The following is a 24,027-nucleotide window of genomic DNA, read 5'->3' on the forward strand; positions in this document are numbered from 1 at the left end:
CTGTAAAGACAAAAACATTTTAAAACTGCAAATGGAGTAGCCAGCCAAGTAAGATAAGTGGGAGAAGAAAAGAAACAGCCGAGGTAGGAAGGGGAAAGTGGATGGTGTGTAGTTGTGTACTGAATAATGGTCTCTCAAAGATGACTGCGTGTGGGTTTCCAGAATCTTAAGAAAGGGAACTGTAGATAGGACTATATGTGTGTGTGCACGCATACGTGTGTGTGCAAGTGGGGAACAGGTAGTAAGGCGCTTACCTTTCACATGCCCTCCCTGGGTTTAATACCCAGCAATCCATATGGTCAACTGAGCCCACCAGGAGTGATCCCTGAGCACAACTGGGTGTGGCGCAAAAGTATTTTGATGGGGGGAGAAGATTTTACTGAACTGTTGAGATAGGCCCAATGTAATTAAAAAAGTCTTTATATGAAGGAGCAGGAGGATGAACAATGGAAGGATGAAACAAGCAGAGGCTGGGGTGCTGTGAGGTCCTGGTCAAACAAGAAATTGTAGCAGCCTCTGGTGGCTGGAAGAGGCAAGGAAGAGATTCTTTCCTAGAACCTCCGGTAGGAACAAAATTCTACTGCCCATTTTAGAGTCTGGAATACTTGGAAGAGAAATGTGCTGCTTTAAGCCACTATGCTTTGAGTAATTTGTTGCAGTAGTAATAAGAAATTAATGCAGTAATTAAAAATTAGAAACAACTGAAACAGCAAGGATGTGTTGGTTAATAGATTGCCTAGGACAAGAAGCAAGTTATAGTATTGTAGGAATTTACATTAATTACCAGGCTTGGAGACCAGAAAGAGAATACAAGGTTTAAGGCAGCTTGCCTTGCATGCAGCCAATCCCAGTTTGAACTCTAGCATTATATGGTTCCCGCCCCCAGCACCAGTGGAAGCAACCCCTGAACATAGAATTGGGAGTAACCCCTGAGTACCAACTTGTTTAACCCCCAAATCTCCTCTATTCCTCCAAAAAGTTTGGCCAGGAAGATAGTTCAAAGGGCTTGAGTACCTGTGTGACAGCACTAGCACCACTCTTGTAGCCCTAGGGACTACCTCTACCCCCTCCTGAAAAAAAATGATTCACCAGGGGCTGGAGAGATAGTACAGCGGGTAGGGTGCTTGCCTTGCATGTGACTGACCAGGGCAGGATCCCAGTACCCAATATAGTTCCCTTAGCACTACCGGGTGTGGCCCAAAAACCAAAAAATTTCATCAGGCTGTACACTTAAAACATGCTCTTTTGGCAGCTCAGATAGAGAAGGGAGCACCAAATAAAGGGTGTTGGGAGGTTCCTCTCAGGATGGGAGATGCATAATGAAAGTAGACTATAGTCCGAACAAGATTGCCACTCAATGTCTCTTTTGCAAACCATAGCACTCAAGGGGAGAGATAACAAAAGGGAATGCCCTGCCACAGAGGTAGGGTGGAATGGGGGGAAGGGGAGTGGGAGGGATACTGGGACTGGTGGTGGTGGAGAATGGGCACTGGTGGAGGGATGGGTATTCGATCGTTGTATAACTGAAACCCAAGCACAAAAATTTGTAAGTCTACAACTGTACCTTATGGTGTTTCACTAATAAAAATTTAAGAAAAAAATTAATAAAATAAAATACTGAAAAAAAAACATGCTTTTTTTTTTTTCTGTCTTTTGGGCCACACCCAGCAGTGCTCAGTGCTTATTCCTGGCTCTGCAATCAGGGATCACTCCTGTCAGTGTTCAGGGGGCCATATGGAGTTGGGGTGATTGTCAGTCAACCTAGATCAGCCATAGCAAGGAAAATGTCTTACCAGCTGTCCTATTGCTCTGGCCCCCAAGACTAAAGGTTTTTGCCCAGAAAAATTTGCATTTCTCAAATATCTGTGTTTGGAATATATAATAGAAAAAAAATGCACATGAAGCACCACTGTTTGACTCATAGATTTTGTAGACTGGGATTCAATTTTAAATCCTTCTTTGTTCTTGTAATAGCAATTAGGGAAGGAAATATGGTCAGTGTTATTAAAGAGGGCAGTTTTCTGTGTTCCAACAAGAGCAATACGCAATTAAAATTTTCACAGTACTCTTGTTTATTAGGCTCATTCAAAAATTTATCAGCATGAAAATCCAATCAATATTCAAACAACCTCATACAAGTTTTCTGAAATCACATCCATATAGTTTCTAAGCGTGTGCTTGTGACTGTGTTTTAATGCAACTGCATTCTTACTATAGTCTCTTTTCAGTAAAGAGCATAAATAATAAGTCATGAACATGCAACCTCACTGAGTTGGGAAGCCTGTTTTTTTTTTCTTCTATCATTAAGCTCTAGTGATCCAGAAACAAACTTTTCACTTGCAAACATTTGACTGTAGTTATATGTCAATCAAAAGGCCTTGCAGATTGCATGTAGATGTCCTGAGGGGGGTGGGTCAGGGTGTGCTTATTGTTTTGGGGGCTATACCCAGCAATGTTGATGCTTAATCCTGACTCCATGGTTAGGAATCATTACTGGCAGTGCTCAGGGGACCATATGTGGTGCTGGGTATTGAACCAGGCTCAGAGCAAGTGCTTTAACCCCTGTTCAGCCTCTCTAGCCCTTGATACCCCATTTTATTCAAAGAGAAGCATGTGTCCATAAATTGGAAAAACACTAGGAAAATACAAACTTAGTGTTAATGACTGTCTCAAATTGGTCAGATTACACAAGATTTTAGTTTGGAGTCCTCCCACACCTGGCCTTGGCACAGGGGCTACTCCTGAGCATGGCAAGTTGCTCAGGGGTTTTTCCTGGGAGTGCTTAGGCAGCAAGCATCAGCACTTTCTTTTCAAGCCCTGATTTAGCAAATTTTTTAAAATCTCTTTTTCCAGGGACTAGAGAGATAGTGCAGAGGATAGGGTACTCACACTGCTTGAGACTGACGTGGGTTCAATTCCTGGTACCCCCTAGCGCCCCCGAACTCTGCCTAAATGATTCCTGAGCATACAGCCAGGAGAAAACCCTGAGCATTGCTGGGTGTGGTCCCCAAATGAAAAAAATCTCTCCTATCATCCTAGAAGTAGATTCAAGACTGAGAAACAGAAGGAAAGAGGAGCAAACAATTACTGTTGATACTGCCCCACCAGAGAGCGTGATATGGACATATGGACCATATGCCCTCAGTAATTGTCTCTCTCTTTTTTTTTTTTTTTTGCTTTTTGGGTCACACCCGGCGATGCACAAGGGTTACTCCTGGTTCATGCACTCAGGAATTACTCCTGGCGGTGCTCAGGGGAACATATGGGATGCTGGGAATCGAACCTGGGTTGGGCTGCGTGCAAGGCAAACGCCCTACCTGCTGTGCTATCACTCCAGCCCTGTCTCCTTCATTTTTAACCTTAGTTCTTGTTCTTTTTGTTTTATTTTGGTTCAAATTTGGATTTTCTTTTTTTTTTCTTTATTTGTTTTTGGGCCACACCTGGTGCTACTGCCACCTTACTCCTGGCAGTGCTCAGAGGACCATGCAATGCCAGGACTCCAACCCAGGTCTCCTGCATGCAAAGCATATGCTCAGTTCTTGAGCTCTCTATTGACACAAACCTGTTAATTCTGATGCAATCTTTTATTATGTTCTTTATTAGTCAAAAGACTAAAGGCCGAAGAGATTAAACTAGTTGCTCAAACCTGGAAAATCACACCTGGGATTTTATTCCTAATTCCTGCAATCCAACTGCTGATTTAGGGCTTGGAACAATTTTTCTATCTCCTGCTTTTCCAGAAGAAGAAAAAATAATTTTTTAAAAATAGCCAGTGGGGTCCTTCTCTCCCGAAATGGAGCATAACATGATACTCGCCATAACCATGCCACCAGACCCTGCGCCAGGCTGCTTCACTCAGGGCACCCTGGAGGGGGGCAGGTGAGACCCCTCTGGGGACCCAGCCCCTGCAGCCGAAAACCTCCAGAACTCAGCTGCTGCCATGCTCATGGCCGCTCTCCACATGCTTGCGCTGAGCCTCACTCATGAGGGAATCCCCAGGAAACCCAGATATTCGGGACTTTGTAACTGAGACTGGGAACTGAGATCCTCCGCTTGTATCCCCTGTTTCCTGCTGTTTCACTCAGGGCGCCCCAGAGGGGGACAGATGAGACTCCTCCCTGCCCCAAGGGACCCAGCCCCAGCAGCCATTGCTAATGGCTGCTCTCCACATGCTCTGGCCGAGCCTCACCCACAAGTGAACCTATTCCTGGACTGGACACTTAATACCGCGCACCCTACCCATACTCCAAGAGTACCACATCACATTTGATGGGGTTCAAAGTATGAGGCAACCAATCCTTTTTACAGATACAGAAAATATTTTTATTTTTTATTTTTTTTTACAGATATATAAAGCACACAAGGCTCAATCTTTAACATGTTAGTCATCTCTTATAGCAGAGCTTAATGGCCCCTGGGTGAAATACAACAACCTTCACACTCTTTTCTCTAAGGATACTTTTTTTTGTAGTATTTTCAGCGGTTTTTCATAACAATACAAAATCTATCAGTTTGGTTCTGTTTTGGGGCAGGGATCGGGTTTCGGGATGGGAACATCTGAAATGTGGTGGGAAGGTATAATGGTGTTGGAATTGGTGTTTGAATATTAAATGTAATCAAATATTGTTAACTACTTTATAAAATAAAAAAATAAAAATAAGAAGGCCAGTGGGGGTGGGAAAGGAGCAGTAGTACAAGGGGTGTGAAGTATAGTGATTGCCGCTCGCATGGCAGCTCTCAGGGTGGTGGTCTTAAGGGTAACTCGGATTACCCCTGAGCGTGGCTGGGCATGGCCCAACTTCCCTACCCCCCGCCAATTTTTTTTTGGGGGGTGGGGAGCTGGGTCATACCAAGCGATGCTCATGCTCAGGAATAACTCTTGGTGGTGCTCAGACAACCTTTTGGGATGTTGGTGAACTGTACTATCGCTCTCACCTCCCCCCCCAATTATGTGTGTATAGAGATAGAGAGATAGAGTCCTCCCGTTGTTCATCGATTTGCTTGAGCGGGCCCAGTAATGTTTCCATTGTGAGACTTGTTATTGTGTGTGGCATATCGAATATGTCACGAGGAGTTTTCCAAGCTTTGCTGTGTGGGAAAGATACTCTCGGTAGCTTGCCAGGCTCTCCAAGAGGGGCGGAAGAATCGAACCCAGCTCTGCCAGGCTGGCTGCATGCAAGGCAAACACCCTACCACTGTGCTATATATATATATTTTTTTTTTTTCTTTTTGGGTCACACCTGGCGATGCTCAGGGATTATTCCTGGCTCTGCACTCAGGAATCACTCCTGGCGGTGCTCAAGGAACCATATGGGATGCTGGGAATCAAACCTGGGTCGGCCACATGCAAGGCAAATGCCCTACCCACTGAACTATCACTCCAGCTCCCCCAATTATATTTTTTAAAAGGATCTTTAGCACGAGCCCTGCCCCAAGAGATTTTTTAAACGCTAGACACCATAACCCAGAAAGACTTACAATAGAGGCCAGGGATGTAGTTCAGTGGTGAAGCTCATGCCTTGCATGTATAAGGTCCCTGATTTAGTCCCTAGCAGCACAAACAAAAGAAGACTAACAATTCAAATAAGAAGAGTTACAAGAGAAATAAAAATGGAGGGAAAGCAGCCATCAAAGGAGTAATTCAAGAAATCATCTCAACTAAATAGTAACAGGTTCAGCAGAAGCCTGCCTATACCCAATATAGTAGAAACAAGTGTAGTATTAGATGACAGTAAGTGGAGGAAGATTCATCTACCTTCCAGAGGGGAAAAAAAAGTAGATTGTAGGCAAAGGAGCAGTCATGGGAGAGCATCATGTTCCAGCCTGCAGGGACATAGAGGGGTGGGGAGGGGAGAGCTTTCAAATCATCTTGACCTGGGGCTGGAACCATAGTATAGCAGGAAGGGCACTATGCAGCTGACCTGGTTCATTTCCAGGAATTCTGTGTGGTTCCCAAACACCATAACCCCTGAGAATTGCTAGGTGTGTGGCTCAATGCCAAAATATTATCTTTTATAAATCAGTCAAATTTTGTGAATTCAGTAGAATAAGTAAGTGCAGTTAAAAGAGATGTGAAATGTTTTTATTCTGTTTTTGGATCATACCTAAGGGGGCTCTGGAACTACTCCTGGGTCACTGTAAGCCGTGCTTGGGGTCAAACCCAGAACTGCTGTGTGCAAAAGCCTGTACTCCAACCCTCCAAGCCATCTCTCCAGGCCTGCGATCTTAGAATACGCTGCTTCCTATCCAGGCACCCTTTCTCAGGAAACTACTAGAGGATGTGGTATACCAAAATGAGAGAATCATCCAGAAAAACGGAAGTCATGTGATCCTGGCAGCAGGATATTCAGCATAGGTGAGAGAGGAGGAGAGTCCCCAACAGTGTGATGGAAGGAACCCCAGGGCTTGGTAGCATCTTTAGTGACCGAACAGGTAGCATCTTTAGTGACCGAGCTCAGTGAAATAAAATGCAACTGAGAGGAAAACAGAAACTTCTGGTGATGGCAGAGAATATATTCATTATAGAGATACTCCAGATTAAGCAAATCAAAACCAATTGATGGGAAGTGGGTTGGACCACACCCAGTGGTGCTCAGGGCGGAGGTTCAGCTGTAGAATTCTTGCCTTGCATCTGTGAGGCCCTGGGTTCCATTGCCTGCACCACACACAAACAAATACCACAACCTTTGTAGACTGATTAAATTCTTGGCTGTGCTGAATGACTTCTCTCATGAGAAATATAAAGAATCATAGTCAGGGAATAACAAATGCTCAAAAGCAACAAACTGAGAACTGGCTTCCAGTCGGAAAGTTAAGTGGGCAGGGATGGACAATGAGAGAAGGCACAGGAAGACACTGGGACAAAGGTGGGAGGGGAGGAGACACTCGTGTGAGTATATGTGGTGTTGGAATGTTTCACATATGAAACCGTTAAAACAGTTTTGTAGACATTTTGCCTTCAGTTAGCACTGTAGCACCATCCTCCTGTTCATTGATTTGCTTGAGTGGGCACCAGTAACATCTTCATTGTGAGACGACTTGTTACTGTTTTTGGCATATTGAATAGCCACGGAGAGCTTGCCAGGCTCTGCCATGCAGGCGGGATACTCTTGGTAGCTTGCTGGGCTCTCCGAGAGGGATGGAGGAATTGAACCCAGGTTGGCCATGTGCAAGTCAAATGCCCTACTCACTGTGCTTTCGCTCCAGTCTGGTGTCTTAAGTTAAATAAAATAATTAAATGCTTGGCCATGACTAGTATTTGTGGAGCCACTGTGTCAGCAGAGCATGCTGCGCCCCCCACTAACCCCTGCCCTGCCTAGAACTTGGTCCTTGCTCCTGGAGGGCCTAGGGCTTTGGTGCTAGTGGTGCTGGGCAACTACAGACTGCGGTTACCGGCACTGTGCCTCCACATATGGGTACTGGGGATTTGACTCAGTGACCATATATTTATTTGCAGGGAAGGTGCTCTCACACCCTGTAATATACCTCCATAATACAATGGAAAATTTTCACAAATGGTCATTAGTACAACTGAGTTTCCTTCCTCTGGGCAGGAGATAGTTCAGTGGGATATGGCATTGCCTGGACTACTTGAGCACAGAGCCAGGAGTATCCACTGAGCACCACTAGGTGTGATCCTTCCTCCCGTTGCCAAATGTTATTTCTCTGACACTGCCATTGGTTTTATTTGCCATCAAACACACTGAAGCAATCTTTTTTTTTTTTTGGTTTGTTTTGGTTTTTCAGCCCATACCTGCAGTGCTTAGATGCTTGGGTAGGGTTTAACGTGTGCTTAGGGATCACTCCTGGCTCAGAGGCTGATAAGGGGTGTCAGGGATTGAACCCAGGTTGGCCACATGTAAGAAAAGTGCCCTTCTTGCTCTACTATTTCTTTGGCTGTTGTAACACCAGTCTTACCTCTTGGATTTGAAACCCAAAACCGTTACTACTTTGCATGTACCAGAATTGGTACAAAAAGATTTGTTTGTCCATTTTGGGGTAGACTGCGTAACACACACACACACACACACACACACACACACACACACACACACACACCCCTAAAGTGGACTAGAGTACTCAAATAATCCATGATAGTAGCCCAAAATAGAGAACACATTTAAAGTGGAAACCTTGCGGAAGTTTTAATAGAGTGCTTTAATAATATGGGAAGAGTTAAAAAAAAAAAGAGCTCTGAAAGAAATCCTGTTGGGTCCGAGAGTCTTCTATAGGAGAAATAATTTGTGGCCTGACTGAAAGCTAAGACAGAAATAAAAATCAATGTAGATAGCATTTATTAAATCCGATGTTACAGAATTACAATTTTTAGCTAAGTGTCATGTGGAGGTGGTGGGGGGAAGGCTGAGAGTGGGCGTAGTGCCTACTTCCCATGCAGGATTGATTCTTAGCACCACATGGTCCCCTGAGGAGGAGTTTGAGCACTGCCAGGTGTGGTTGAAAACCCAACAAAAAGTGTGTCATCTTGTGTGTATCCATATGCATTGTAACTTATTTTCTGACTTTGGTGGGGGAGCCCATTCTGCAGTACCCAGGGATCATGCCTGGCAAGGCTCTGGGGACCATATTGGTGCAGGAATAGATTCGCAGTTGGCAGCATGCAAGTGCCCTCCCCATTGTACCATCTCTCCAGCCCCCTCTGTAATCTCTCTCTGAACTTAGAGATAGTCTTTACAAATAATTACTTTGCAGGCTGGAGTATAGGGTAGGCGGCTTGTCTTACGTGCAACTGACTTGACTTTGATCCCTGGCATCCCATGTGGTCTTCTCAGCACCATCAAGTGCAGAGCCAGGAATAACCCCTGAGCATCGCTGGGCATGGGTCAAGAACAAAACAAAAGTATGTCTGAGTCACACCTGGTGGTGCTTGAGCGCTCCCAGTGAGGTACTCAGGGTGCTGATGGGGTCATGCAGTCTTGGGAATAGAACTTGAAGCTCCTGCATATGAATACATACATGTGTTCCAGCCCTTTGAGCTGTCTCCCAGCCCATTTTAGATTCTCCCCCTGCCCCCGCTGTACTAGGAATTAGATTTTGGGCCTTCTGCATGCTAGGCATGTGCTCTACCATTTGAGTCATCACCCAGCCCCTTTTGTAGGTCGTTTTTGGGCTACACCTTAGTCATTCTCAGGGGCTCACAGTGCCAGGGACTGAACTCCAGCATACAAAGCACAACTCTCAGCCCAGTAAGCTACTTCTCTATCTCCTTTTACAAATTTCACGAAGTTCCTTGCTTCCTGAAATCCATCCTTAGAAAATGCATGTTGAGAATCCAAGCTCCATTCCATACTGTTCCTCCTCCCCATGAATAATATATATATATATACATATATATACATATATACACACAATTTTCTGTACAAGTATTCTTGTCCTTATTTCCAACCTTCTGGCTTCTAAAGTTTCCGGCAGGAAGTATTAAAGACTAGGAAAATGATTAAAAAATTTTATTTTGGGGGCTGGAGATAGCACAGCGGGAAGAGCGTTTGCCTTGCACGTGGCCGACCTGGGTTCGATTCCCAGCAATCCATATGGTCCCCTGAGCACCGCCAGGAGTAATTCCTGAGTGCAGAGCCAGGAGTAACCCCTGTGTATTGCCAGGTGTGACCCAAAAAGCAAAATAAATAAAAATAAAAATTTTTATTTTTAGGATCACACCCGTGATGCCTAGGAGTTACTCCTGGCTTTGCACTCAGGAATTAGTCCTGGTGGTGCTCGGAGGACCATATGAGATGCCGGGAATCGCCCTACTCGCTGTGCTATTGCTCCAATTTTTTTTTTTTTTTTTTGCTTTTTGGGTCACACCTGGTGATGCACAGGGGTTACTCCTGGCTCTGCACTCAGGAATTACCCCTGGTGGTGCTCCGGAGACCATATGAGATGCTGGGAATCGAACCTGGGTCGGCCGCGTGCAAGGCAAATGCCCCACCAGCTGTTGGCTATTGCTCCAGTCTCTCCAGCCAATTTTTAAAATGGTCCATTCTGACAGTCTGATCTAATTATGGCCACATACCAATTATCAAGAAGAATACAGACTTGTAGGTGAACATACAAGATGATTACTTCTGAAAATTACTTACTGTATACTGCCTACCTTTTTGAGTTTGCTTTCCTCCCTTTATAAAATGAGTGTATTACTAGCTTTGATAAAGGAGCTAGCTGTTTGCAAGACAAAACATCTGACACGGAAATGACTGGATTTACATCTGCAGAGACCCAAAACATCAGGACTACAGTACTCAAATCATTCATGATAGAGAGCTTTAATAATATGGGAAGAGTTAAAAGAACAAAAACCAAAACCAACACTGGTGAATGTAGGGGGTCGGAGAGAGGGTCAGGGGTTAAGGCCTTTGCCTTGCATTTGTCTAAGCGAGCCAACATCTCCTGGGGGTGCCTGCGCAGGGCAGCCTGGGAGAAATGAAGCCACCCAGCACAATCTCTCCTCCAATAACATTCAAACGACCAACCCTTCACTTCAAACTTGTATCATGATGAACTAAAACATTTTCCTAGAATTTGTCATTATAAAGTACCTTTTTTTGGCGAGGATTAGGGGGGTGGGGAAGGTGCTGGTGTTGGGGCCAGCATCTCTGGTGGTACACAGGCCTTACTAATCCTGGCAGAGTTCAAAGGGCCATAGGTGTGCCGGGGATTGAACCGTGTTGGCCTCATACAAGGCAAGCATGTAAACCCCTGAATTAGCTCTCCGGTCCCATAACTTCTTAAAATTCTACTAAATAACAGTCTGTGTCTTGGTTTTATATCAAAGAAAAAACAAAACAAAACTAAAAAACAAAACACGACATCAATTTCACATTGACATTTTTATTAACGCCAACTGTTTTTGAATTATTATTTTTTTAAAACAATAGCACAAAAATGTTTTCAAGGAAGCAGTCTCACAATCAGATGACCTTCTGAAATAGTTAAGCCACACCAAATATGAATTCCTGTTAATACACACAAAATGTTTTTTAAAAGAAAAAAAAAAGGGAAGGTGGGGTTGGGGAAGGTGAGGAGACTGAGTGAGGCCTGCGGGGTTAGACTGGTCGGCCTTGGGCAAGGCGGCCTGGTTGCGGCACCCAGATGCCCCATGTGCCCTCAACGAGCCAGCAGAAGCCGATACTGTCCTACAGAGGTCCGAGAGCTGGCCTGGCAGATGACTAAGCCAGGTTTCAGCGGAGTAGCTCCGCAAAAAGGCCCCGCTAAAAACTGCTCATCTCTATGAGTCTCATGCGCTTCAGGGCTTAAAAAAGAAAGGGAAAAAATGTATATTAGTTTCTCTTATTTAATGTGGCTATAAAAGATGTTTCCTTATTATTTATCTCTAAGAAGGACACCGGGGTGGGTAGGGGCCCTGGAGAGAAGAAGGGTGGAACTAAGGGGAGGAAAAACCCAGACCAGGTTAGGTTAGGTTTGTTTTTTTTTTAACTTTTATTTTTTAAACTTTTTTTTTTTTTTTGGCCAAGGGGTCACACAGCAGGGAAGAGGGAAGGCAAGGAGGAGAAGTCCAATCCTCGGTTCAGACTGAGTTATGCAGGAAAAGACATCTTCCTGGTGAGTCCTCATGCCCCCCCACCACTTGGAACTATGCAGAGACTCTGACTATGAGATACCAACTAGCGGCCGTTCGTGTCTGACCACCCCCAGCAACTGAACACGACCCTTGGCTTAAAGGCTGCTTGCAGAACCCACTTCACAGACCCCTCTTCACCCAGAAGCCTCTCATTTCCATTTGGTAGGTTATAAAAACAGAACATCTGTCATTAACAGGAGAGTGTTAAATACTTTTAACCACTGACAAGGCTTCAGGAAGTTTCACAGTTTCGTTATGCTCTATTTTATTACTATCATATTTACATTTGTATTTATTTTTATTTTTTTGCTGAATTGCTGATTTTTTCCTTTTTCAATAGAATTTAATTCTGGAGTGTGAGCAGGAACCAGTTAACTACATTCATTGTCCAACCCCCACTGGTTTGAAAGACTCCAAATTCTTGGCATGTGATCAGTTGTTCGGTGGACCCACCGATTCCCGCAGCGTGGCGGCGGCACAGCAACGCCCGGCTGGCGGCCTGCGGTCCAGCTCACGCGGTGGGTGGCGAGGACCGTCGCTGAAGGAGGTACTGCTGGATGCTCTCGGCGTCTCGCTTGAGCCAAGCAGCGTTTAGCAGGATATTTTCACAACACTGCTGGATGGTCCGCTCCGCGGAGGGTGCTGGGTGACTCTCGAAGAAAGCCTAGTTGAGAAGAGAAACCAGAACCGCTTTAGAACAGAGGCATATGGTCAATCACGGAGCAAGAAAAAAAAAAAAAGATTCCTGGTCTGTGAAGGATTCCTAAGCTTCACCCATAAAAATTTATCACTGCCACTGCCAGGCTGAAAGTAAGGAAGCAACTCCCTGGATATGCATATAAGGTTTTCTCCCCTGGCTACTGTGTCTGTGTAAAGCCTAACCTAACCAATGGTAAAGAGAATCTGAAGCCTCCGCTCTGGAGGTTTAACGTCAAATACTGGCAAGCCTCAGTTTTGCAATCAGACTAGGAACTGGAATCTAGGTTTGGACATGTTCTGGCCCACGACTCAGTAAGGTAATTGTTTTAACTCTGTTTTTTCATCTCCAGAAGATTAAAGAGGTGGCCATACAAACAGCATATTACTAGGCACAAAGTATTTAAAGACTCAACACTTTTGGTCTGCTTTAAATAAAGCCTGATTTGGAGAGCACGGTAAGTGCGAGAGGCTTCGGCTGCTGCTCCCCCTTGGATTCGTGCTGTTCATACAACAAAACTATCTGAGTTTACTGTAATTTACTAATGCTAACTGAAAGGTAGTAAAGACTTGTGATGTGTGAGGCCCTGAGTCTGTTCCCTGATGGAGGAAAAGAAAAAGCAAACCGGTTAAATGAAACATTTTTTGATGAAGTGTATTTGACATAGGAAATCTTATTTATTTATTTATTTTTTTTGCTTTTTGGGTCACACCCGGCGATGCTCAGGGGTTACTCCTGGCTCATGCACTCAGGAATTACTCCTGGCGGTGCTCGGGGGACCATATGGGATGCTGGGAATTGAACCTGTGTTGGCCATGTTGGCTGCGTGCAAGGCAAATGCCCTACCCGCTGTGCTATCACTCCAGCCCCAACAAAGGAAATCTTAAATCCCAACCAGGAAATCAGTCATCCCAGGTGAAAGAGATGGCAGATTAAAGTCTAGAGCTTTTGGAAATCAGTAACCTAATTTACAGGACAAGGGTTCCTCATTACCCTGGGTTCTTAGGGCCCAGTAAGTGCCAAGACCTCCTCTAGCTCCACTCATATACAGAGATCTCGGACTCCTCCCTCTTCCTCCCCAGATGTGTTCAGACCACAGAGAAAACACTTGGAATTTATCTATTGAACTGCAGGAGCAAAATCAGGTCTATCTCTTTATAACACCATCTCCCCAGTATCTTCTCTTCCCCATTTAAAACTATTCTCCAGATTGAAATTATCTGTGTGTGTGTGGGCAGGGGGGAAGGGAGGGAAGGTTTCAGCCACACCTAGTGGTGCTTGGAGATCCCTCCGAATAGGAGTTGGGGGATCATATGTGGTGCTGGAGACCAAACCTGGGCCAGTCACGTACAAGGCAAACGCCCTACCCACTGTACTATCCGTTCAGCACCCGCCATCATACACTTTAAAATATAGGGTGCTAGGGATTGAATCTGGCTCAGAAGGGCACAACGCAAGCACCTTACCCACTGTATGATGTCTGTGGCCCTGAGATGGAAATTCAAACCAGACAGTATCATCTCATAGTTTATAAATCCCTCGGTTTTGCGCATGAGACATGTTTCAGTCTTGGGGTTCCCTAAGATGCAAGGCAAGCCTCTGCCCTCCCGTACAGATACATCTCTCTGTCATCGTTCCCCCACCCCAACCCGTGCCCCTACAGAGCAATTTTACTAAGGTCTTATACACTGTCACTGTCCTCCCGCTGTTCATGGATTTGTTCAAGCGGGCCCAGTAACGTCTCCATCATGAGACTTGGTGTTACTGTGTTTGGCATATTGAATACGTCACGGGTAGCTTGCCAGGCTTTGCCGTGCGGACAAGATACTCTGGGTAGCTTGCTGGGCTCTCCGAGAGGGGTGGAGGAATCGAACCCAGTTGGGCCAGGCTGGCTGTGAGCAAGGCAAACACCCTACCGCTGTGCTATCACTCCAGCCCAAGGAGTAAAACGTCAGTAAAACTTTCCACCTTTTGCTTTCATCCATTTGTGGCTCTAGCGAGCACATCGAGCTTGGAGCCCGGTGGCCTGCCCTCCAGGCCTACTGTGCTCCTCCTTTGAGCACTTATTACCTTGACAGCAAAGTGATTATTTACACAATGCAGCACACACTGTCAACTGTAGGAAGATCAAGTCTCATTATTTTTCCTGACGTGAAATATTTTCTTAGTTTTTAGGTCACACCTGGTGGTGCTCAGGGCTTACTCCTGATCTATGCTCAAGGATCATACCTGATGGGCTTGAGGGGCAATACAGAGTACCAGGGGGAATCAAACCCCAGTCTCCTAAGTGCAAGGCAACTGCCCTACCCACTATATTATAGTGCTGGCCCCCAAGACTAAATTCTTCAGACATTACAGATATGATTTAAGCTGTCTTCCTTTAAATAAAAACAATGGCACTAAAGCACCTTACCCTAATACTCTAGGATTATGATTCAGTTAGTGTTTTTACTTACCAGGTTGAAAAATAATTTGTACTTTCCTTACCTTAACCTCTCCAGCCATTTTATCAAGTGCAAATCCCTCAACTGATAGCTGAAAAAATAATGGTTTAAATAGTAAGTGAAGCTAATGGTGACTTAGAACAAAATTCCATTTACTCTAACAACAAATCATTCCATGTCGCCCAACTTCAGTTTATTTCAGAAAGTGGAGGCTGGGTAACAGAGATGTTCTTTAATAAAATAAGAATTATTTCAAGAAACCCTTCACAGGAAAAGACCAGAATCCACGGGTCTAGTGAACTCTGGATGTTTCTCAATAACATCACAGCTAACAAAGCTACTCAAAATCCCCACATACCTTAATTAGTCTGGATATTAAGAATCCTCCCTGGTATCGATTATAAAGTTCTTCCCAATTGTCCTTTATGAATTTCCAAGCAGCCTTCCTTCCGTGCTTGCTGCCTCCAGCAACTCCACCAATTACCGATACAGTATCCTGTGGACGTACCTCTTCCTAAAAGGGGAAAGAGAACCAAAAGTCTACTGTGTCCCAAACATCATCTTCTTTTTTTTTTCTTTTTTTTTTTTTTGCTTTTTGGGTCACACCCAGCGAAGCTCAGGGGTTATTTCTGGCTTTGCACTCAGGAATCACTCCTGGCGGTGCTTGGGGGACCATATGGGATGCTGGGGATTGAACCCAGGTCGGCATCATGCAAGGCAAACGCCCTACCCTCTGTGCTATTGCTACGGCCCCCCAAACGTCTTCTAATGCTGGGAAGGGCAACTGCTGCTGTGGTAGCCAAGTAATCACACCAAAAACACTCATTCTCTGTTACGTGAATAACTGGTACCAGAAATTTACAGCAAAGATAAGAATATTTTGGGGTTTGTGTTTTTCTTTGCCACACGCAAACATGCATAGGGGTAACTTCTGGCTCTGTGCTCAGGAATTACTACTGGTGATGCTCGTGGGACCATATGGGATGCCGGGGTCCAACTTGGGCTGGCTGTGTGCCAGGCAAATGCCATACCCACTGTACTATACCTCCAGCTCAAAGAGAAGAACGTTTAACCTAAAAAGCAGCTAAACAGAATGAGGCAGTGTGGCAAGTACAGACAGAGAAACCAAGCAGACACCTGCTTGGAAACGTAGAGGGCAAGGAGAGGAGAAGGCAGAGAGTAGGCACAGAGATTAATTCAGATTTCCAGGCTGCTTTCTCTCCTTATTCTATTCCGGCCACTAGGCGGAGAGGTCACCAAAGACTCCTCTTTCCAGTGGTCAACGGAAAACAGTCTTGAAATCACGTTATGGTGTAAGAAACATTAGGCATGGGCCATCCATCAACGGATAACAATCCCCCCCGGAAGGAGTTTTTGTGGTGACTTACTGAAAGTGCAAATGTGAGGACTTTTTGAATCAATTCAGGCAATAGCGTAGCCCCAAGGACTCTTTCGATTCGGTTTTTCTCTTCTTGCATATCTGCTTGTTTGTGAAGCTACAGTGAAAAAGGTAAAGAGATAGTTAACTCTCCCTGCAAATTATACATAGGCTTATAATGACCTTCTCCCCCAGTAAGGTAAAAGTTTCACTCTACATTCTCAATGGCTGAGGCTGGAGAGGCTGAACGGAATAGAATACTTTCCAGTGATTTGGGCAGTGGATTTGTTGCTTGCCATTACAGTATGTCCTCGATGTAAATATGCCTGCTGCATGAATAAATGTCATTGGTTTTGAGGGCTAAGATCAAAGGTCTGAATTCTGGATGGAACCTGGGCTTCTGTATGCAAAGTATGTGCTCGATCTGCTGAGCTCAGAGATGCTGGGCTCTCTCTCCAGCCCCCATCTTCATGCTGTTTATTTTTTTATTTTTAAATTATTTATTTTGGGGGGCTTTGGGCCACACCCGCCTGTGCTCAGGTATTACTCCTGGCTCTGTGTGCAGGGATCACTGTGAGCAACACCATTAGTGTTGCACTGGTCCACACACTGGACCCATGCAGCTGTGTCCAGCCCACACTGTCAGGCTTGGGAGACCATATGGGATGCTGGGGATCGAACCCAGGTTGGCCGTGTGCAAGGCAAGCGCCTTACCAGCTATGCTATTAATCCCAGCCCCATCATGCTTTCTAATACAAAAGTAGCAAAGCTGAATTTATGTGGAAAAACAGAGATGCATAAAAAAGCCATTTTTTAAACATTAAAGCAACAACAACAACAACAAAAATCAAGAGATGAGCTTTTTTTTTTTTTTGGCTTTTTCCCGTCAATTACTCCTGGCTCATGCACTCAGGAACTACTCCTGGCAGTGCTTGGGGGACCATATGAGATGCTGGGAATCGAACCCGGGTCAGCTGTGTGCAAGGCAAAGGGCCCTACCCGCTGTACTACCACTCCAGCCCCTCTCTCCAAAGACTTAAAACTGACCAGTTTCTGCAAATCCCATCACTGCTATTTCCTGTCTCTCTTTGGACTACTTATTTTCATTGGGAGAGAGGGGCTCCCAAACCAGGGTTCAGGATAAACTGCGGGCTCTCCTGACGATACTTGGCCTGACAGTGTGGGCTGGACACAGCTGCATGGGTCCAGTGTGTGGACCAGGGCAACACTAATAGTGTTGAAAAGGCCAGGAGGGGCCAGGGACCAGATTCAGACTCCCCAGAACCAGGCATGCACCTCTCCAACCCCTCCTCTGGACTCGTATTTGAATTTCCATGTGGCAAAACAGGATGTTCAGAGAAGACCACCTGAATTCTAGAACCAGCCCCATCTCTAATTGATGAAGTTGTTAAAACTCTCTGGGTGTCAATCTCCCCATTTGCAAAGTGAGTTCTGGGCAGATCATTTATAAGATCATTTGACCTTTTGGGAGGATTTGTTTTTTTCCTCCCCAATCTGTTCCACTTGAGTCCACTAGATGGCACCTAACACCACACATCAAATATATGTGCACACATGTGCAGTAGTACCAGGGATATTTATTTTTGGTTTGGGGGCCATATCTGGCAGTGCTCAGGGACTGCACCCAGAGTTCCTGCAAGCAAAGAATGCACTCTAATCCTTATGGGCTATCTCATGGTCCCCAAGTTTTTAGAATCTCATTATTCTGTTTTATTTTGGGGCCACACCTGCTCAGATATCACTTCTGTTGGGGCTTGGGGGCCCAAAATGTGCCAGGAATTGTATCCTGTTTAGCCTAGTGCAAGTCAAGTGCCCTGCCTGCTGTACCGGCTCTGTGGCCCCTGTCTCATTATTCTTAAAACAGTAAACAATCCTCCTCATCTATCACCAACAGGTTCTTGATGTATCCTGATTCTGTCTTCATTAGATTTTTCCCATAACAAAGCTGAATTACTATGAACTCCCTGTGTTACACAGATGTAACTTCTTAATGTTCAATATACATACAAGAATACTTAGAGGCATGCCATAATGTGAAAATGTCAAGGTATCATAAATTTTTTAGAAACCCTATTCTGTCCCATACCTGCAATGCTGTGACTTATAGGAATATATTTGGCCATTCAGACTACCAAAGTGTATTTCTCAAACATATTTGGTCTTCATCCATAGTTCCTGGTTCACAGCTTCCAAAAGTCCTTGGAATTTCCTAAGTGTTGTGAGAGATAGAGATGTCTTTCGCTATGTTCATGAGGGCAGCTGGGAAAGCACCTAAGGAAGGGGGCTGGCTGCCAGGGGGAAACGACCCTCAGTCTGGGGAGGGGTGGGACCAGAGTGCAGCGAGACTGCCAGTGGGTGCAGAGCTCAAAAGCATGAGCTCTGTAAAGCAGCTGCTTGAGAGAGCCAAGAGAACAGGTATGGAAGAATTCCCAGGCTGGTGAAAATGCCACCTGGAAAAATGGTGAGCCCGGTGGGAGGTTTGTCCTCATACCCTGCGCTATGCATTTCTTCCACCGGGCTGTAGCATCATAAGTTTTTGTATTCTTGTAATAAATGGATGATGTGGAGTAAATGAGTTTCCTGAGTACTTTGCGTCTTTTTAGCAGCATGAACGTGAGGTGGCGGGTTGTGTGGAATCTGAAGCATCTGGAGTGGAGAGTGGACTCTTCCTGCAGTAACCCCTTAGCATCACTGTCTCCAGGTAAACACATTCAGAACTGACTTTTTTCCCCCTCCCTCCCTCCCTCCCTCCCTCCCTCCCTCCCTCCTTCCTGGTGGAAGTGAAGGGGTGGGATGGGTTGAAGATTTGACAATGCTTGGGGGATGCTCCTGGCAGTGCTCAGTGGGTCACGTGATGCTGGGGATCAAAACTGGGCCTCTTGCAAGCAAAGCAAGAGCTCAGCCCATTGAGGTGTCTCTTCACTACCCAGAACTGAGTAATTCGCAGCCAGCCTGCTGGCATGGGAAACATCAGCATCTGTACCTTCACTGGAGACTGAGGTACTGGACACTATTTGCATAACAGCTTTATGGAGTAGACTCCCGCAAACTCCAAACATGACTTAGAGGGCAAAGGTTCAGAGAGTATTAAGAATGAGAGAGGAACTTAACACCATTTAGTTGAAAGGTAAATCTAAAGTATAGTGTTTCATTTTTTCAGTGCCAGGGATCAAACCCAGGCCCTCATATATTTAAGGAAAGTGTTCTGCTATGGAGCTACATATCCCTGGCCCAAAGTACAATTTTTATATATATGTTTCTGTTTGGGAGCCAGATCTCCTGGCAGTGCTCAGGAGTTACTCCTGGTTCTGCACTCAGGAATCACTCCTAGCATGCTCAGGGGACCATATAGGATGCCAGGGAATGAACCCAGGTCAGCTGCATGTAAAGCAAGCACCTGACCTGCTGTACTATCACTCTGGCCCCACCCCCCCATAATTTTTTATTAAAAATGAAACCTGTGGTGGTCAGAGTGATAGTACAGTGGGGAGGGCATTTGCCTTGCATGTGACCGACTCGGGTTTCATCCTCAACACCCCATATGGTCCCCTGAGCACTGAAAGGAGTAATTGCTGAGTTAAGAGCCAGGAGTAACCCCTTAGCATCACTGGGTATGACCCAAAACGCCAAGAAAAAAAAAAAAAAGAAACCTGCGTACAAGGTGCACAGTTTAAACATTTTGAGAGCAGTTTATTTGGGGGTTGGGGTGTGTGTTTGGGCCACATCTGGCAGTTCTTGAGTTATTCCAGAGACTCTGTGTTCAAGGGTGAATCCTTGCAGTACCCAAGGAGCCATATGTGGTGCTGGAGATTCAAACCAGGGTTGAGAACCCTGTAGCCATATGCAAGATAGCTGTCTTATCTCTGGTCCAAGATTTGTTTTTGTTAAGTTTTTTGACCCACACCTGGCATTGCTCAAGGATCATTCCCAGTTGTGTTCAGATGTTATTTGCAACTTGGCATCAAACTGAGATGGGTCAGCTCTGTGCAAGGCAAAGATAACTTAATCCCTGTACTTTCTCTATGGCCCCAAGATGCAGTTTCTTAAAGTTCATATTATTATATTATTATTATTATTATTATTATTATTATTTTGGTCCACACCTGGTGTCGCTCTGGGCTTACTTCTGGCTCCACACTCTGGATCACTCCTAGCGGTACACTAGGACCATATGGGATGCTGAGTATTGAACCCAGGTCATCTGCATGCAAGGCAAATGTCCTACTCTCTATTTCTCCAGCCCCGACAAATCATTTTTCAAATCATCTTTATCATATAATTTGCTTAAAATGCTAGAAATTAATTTGAAATTCTCATTCACTTGAGATCATAAAAATGAGTGTTTTTGGGGTACTATACCCTGCAGTTCTCAGGGTCTACTTGCGGCTCCGTGCTAGGGAACTGCTCCCCGCAGTACTTCTTAAGCGCTCTCTGACCCATTAAAGGTAGAAGTAGTAAAGCACATTCCATTCCTATCCTGCTCTACTCCTTAAGTGTGTCTCTTTTCTTCATTGTCACCATCATCGCCATGATTTTTGGATTTTGTACAGCCACGTCTGCAGTGCTCAGAGTGGCTACTCCTGGATCTGTGCTGGGGAATGGAGCCCAGAGGATCCCACAGGCAAAGTGGTTCTCCAAGCACTTTGAGCCGTCTCCCCAGGCACTAATGAACAGATGGTTTTTGTTTCTGTGCCACAACTGGCAGTGCTCAGAGGGTCACTCCCAGTGGTGCTCAGGAGACCATGTAGTACCAGGATTCAAACCTGAGCTCCCAGAAGGATTCTAGTTCTTTAAGCTATCTCCCCAACCCGAAGGAATGAATTTTATACATCTGCCAGGATACTTAGGTATATTTTCCACATTTTATTTGATGGTAACAGTTTTACAGCATAAGGATTTTTTTTATGGGGGCAGAGAGGGATCACACCTGGTGATCCTCAGGGGCTACTCTTGGCTCTACAGTCAGGAACCACTTTTGGTGGGGTCAGGAACCATATGGAATGCTGGGGATCAAACCAATGCTTGGACATCTGTAAGGCAAATGCCCTTCCCACTATACCACTGCTCAGGCTCCAGCACAAGGACTTTGAAACAGATCTCTAACCTGGGATGAAAAGGACGTGGAAAGTTTTACCCACATTTTTTCTAAGCCAGAGTTTAATTAGATGCCAACCACCCTGGGAAAACCACAGAGGCTGTGTAGGCAGGTGAATTAATTTCCTGTTCCCAGAAGGGACACGAGCATATTTCAAACCCTAGAGACACCAGATCATTAATCCCTTGTCTAAGCACAGAAACAAATCTTTTTTTTAAAGGGGCCAAACCCAACTAAACTTATACTGAAGGAGATTTTATTTTTGGCAGTGTGGCATACTAAACCCAGGTTCTCACATGCAAGGCAAGTGTTCTTCTATAATATTGCCCCTGAAGAGGACTGTTTTTTTTTTTTTTTTTTTTTTTTTTTTTTTTAGTGCTGAGGGCCACCTTGGGCAGTGTATACATGGGGGAGGGGAGGTCACTCCCAGCAATGCTCAGCAAACTGTATGATATCGGACAGTCAATCTGAAATTCACTCTAAATCCTGTTCCCAATCCTCTCAGCCCCTGAGGATGACTTGTTTTGTTCTCTTCTGATTTGGGGGCTACAACTGATGTGCTAAGGGCTTACTCCTGCTTGGACTCTGGGTACCGTATGTAGTGCCGGGAAGCATCTTTCCCACTGTACTATCTCTCCAGTCCCTTATTTCCTTTTTAAATTTTCACACCTGGTAGTTGGGGATCATGTGGTGCTAGGCACCCAACTCAGGGCTCCTCCTTCATACAAAGCATGTGTTCCAGCCCATCCAGCCATTTTGCTCTGAAGAGGCCATTTACAGAACTAATCAAAATGCATATTTCAATATTAAGCTTCAGGCTGTTTTGTTTTGGAGGACCTCCCAAGCACTGATTAGGAGGGCTACTCCCATCAATTCTTAGACAACAGGGCTAGATTGTCAAACACAAGGGCCCAAGGATCCAGTGCTGGGCTGGAGTGATAGTATAGCAGGTAAGGCATTTGTTTGCTTTATACGCAGCTGAGCTGGAAGATCCCTGGCACTCCATATGGTTCCCTGAGCCTCCAGGAGTGATCCTTGAGCAAAACCAGGAGTGAGCCCTGAGAACTACAAGGTGTGGCCCCAAAATCCCATCCCACCCCACCCCCCAAGAAAATCCCCAAATAATGTTAAGATGCATAAACCTACCAGTAACTGAGATGAGTGAAAAATAACTTCCAACACAGTATTAGTAGTATGTATAAACGGGTATTATATACATGTATTTCTCCCACAGTTCCCTTCTATTATGTCTGCATGTTTCTTGTCAGGATGTTTTCCTTTAACTGTTTGTTTATTGGGTCATACCCAGCAGTGCTCAGGAGTTACTCCTGGCTGTGGTCAGGGATTACCCCTGGAAGGCTCAAGGGATCATAGGGGATGCAAGACACTGGACCCGGGTCAGTCCCTGCAAGGCAAGTGCCCAACCCACTGGGCCCTCCTTTAACCATTTAAAGCTCCTACTCATGTGCTAACCCGTGTTCAAAAGTAGGAAATGAGTGTGCTTCCCAAACATACTCACCTTTAGCATAATATCTAAAGTAGTGCCATCACCATGCTTCAAAACAGTCAGGTAGACCTACAAGAGAATAGAGGAAGGAAAACTGAAAACAGCTGGATTATGAGTGTCTTGTTCTAAATAGTGCTTTTTTTGGGGGGGGGTTCACACCTGGCGATGCACAGGGGTCACTCCTGGCTCTGCACTCAGGAATTAATCCTGGCGGTACTCAGCAGACCATATGGGATGCTGGGAACCGAACCCGGGTCGGCCGCATGCGAAGCAAACACCCTACCCACTGTGCTATCGCTCCAGCCCTTGTTCTAAATAGTCTTAAAGACTACAAGAAATTGCAAATAGCAGTGTGCAAAAGTTATAGAGAAACATGGCATGCAGTGAAGGGCCCACCCCAACCACCAGGAGGGTGAGTGACGTGGCTCGTTCTCTGGGCTGTGCACTGACCATCACCTCTCAGCACAGGCTGAGAACCGAGCAACTCTGACAAACAAGGAGCCGGCAGCCTCCTCCAAAGCACATGGTAAAACAGGGCTAGCCACAATCTGTCAGGCAACACTGAGGGCAGTTCTGGTGACTGTTAAACATGCTCCTTGCCACACAGAATGATGCTGTTACCTAGAAATCAAGGCACTTTATTATGAAAACTTACAGGACTCCTCAGATCAGCAGAGAGAATCTGTTTCCCTTCCACATGGTCCTTAAACCGACGACGGGCTTCCTCTAGTGTTGCTTTATGTCCTGCTTTTCCTAGCTTCCCCAGAACCAAGCCTCTCAGCAGTGCATCTAAATGACCTGATTGAGAAGAGACACACGATACGTCAAAGCCTGTTTTTATAAATACACTACATGGTAACCTGCAGTTGTATTATACCATGTACTATCTTCAACAGATAACAATCATTTACTTCAGCACTTGACAGAATGTGATTTAACTTTATCAGATTATTAGAATGTAAAGTGCTAAACAGAGTAGACAAGCAAATAAACCTACTGAATTGGGCCAGAGAGGCAACACAGGGTTTTGCCTTGTATGCAACTGACCCATGTTCGATCCACAGCACTACATATGGTCCCTCAAGCACTGTCAAGAGTGATTCCAGGGGCTGGAGCGATAGCACAGCGGGTAGGCCGTATGCCTCGCACGCGGCCGACCTGGGTTTGATTCCCAGCAGCCCATATGGTTCCCTGACCACTGCCAGGAGTAATTCCTGAGTGCAGAGGCAGGATTAACCCCTGTGCATCGCCAAGTGTGACCCAAAAAGAAAAAAAAAAAAGTGATCCCA

At 45.3% G+C, this 24,027-nt stretch overlaps 1 protein-coding gene across 1 annotated transcript in view; it reads right to left on the reverse strand.

Annotated features, from left to right (window-relative positions):
• Positions 1–10,829: 10,829 nt before the first annotated feature.
• Positions 10,830–24,027, reverse strand: part of NPEPPS (aminopeptidase puromycin sensitive) — an 87,442-nt gene continuing 74,244 nt past the window's right edge. Inside the window, exons 18-23 of the mRNA XM_056127290.1 lie at positions 23,394–23,536; positions 22,751–22,807; positions 16,126–16,233; positions 15,096–15,251; positions 14,781–14,828; positions 10,830–12,260 (exon numbers count right to left, since the gene is read on the reverse strand). Of these exons, the coding sequence (XP_055983265.1) occupies positions 12,108–12,260; positions 14,781–14,828; positions 15,096–15,251; positions 16,126–16,233; positions 22,751–22,807; positions 23,394–23,536 (665 nt within the window). The 3' untranslated portion in view covers positions 10,830–12,107. The remainder of the gene's footprint in view (positions 12,261–14,780; positions 14,829–15,095; positions 15,252–16,125; positions 16,234–22,750; positions 22,808–23,393; positions 23,537–24,027) is intronic.

This window comes from Sorex fumeus, unplaced genomic scaffold (genome assembly GCF_029834395.1).
Source record: "Sorex fumeus unplaced genomic scaffold, SorFum_2.1 ptg000063l, whole genome shotgun sequence".
Lineage (NCBI taxonomy): Eukaryota > Metazoa > Chordata > Mammalia > Eulipotyphla > Soricidae > Sorex > Sorex fumeus.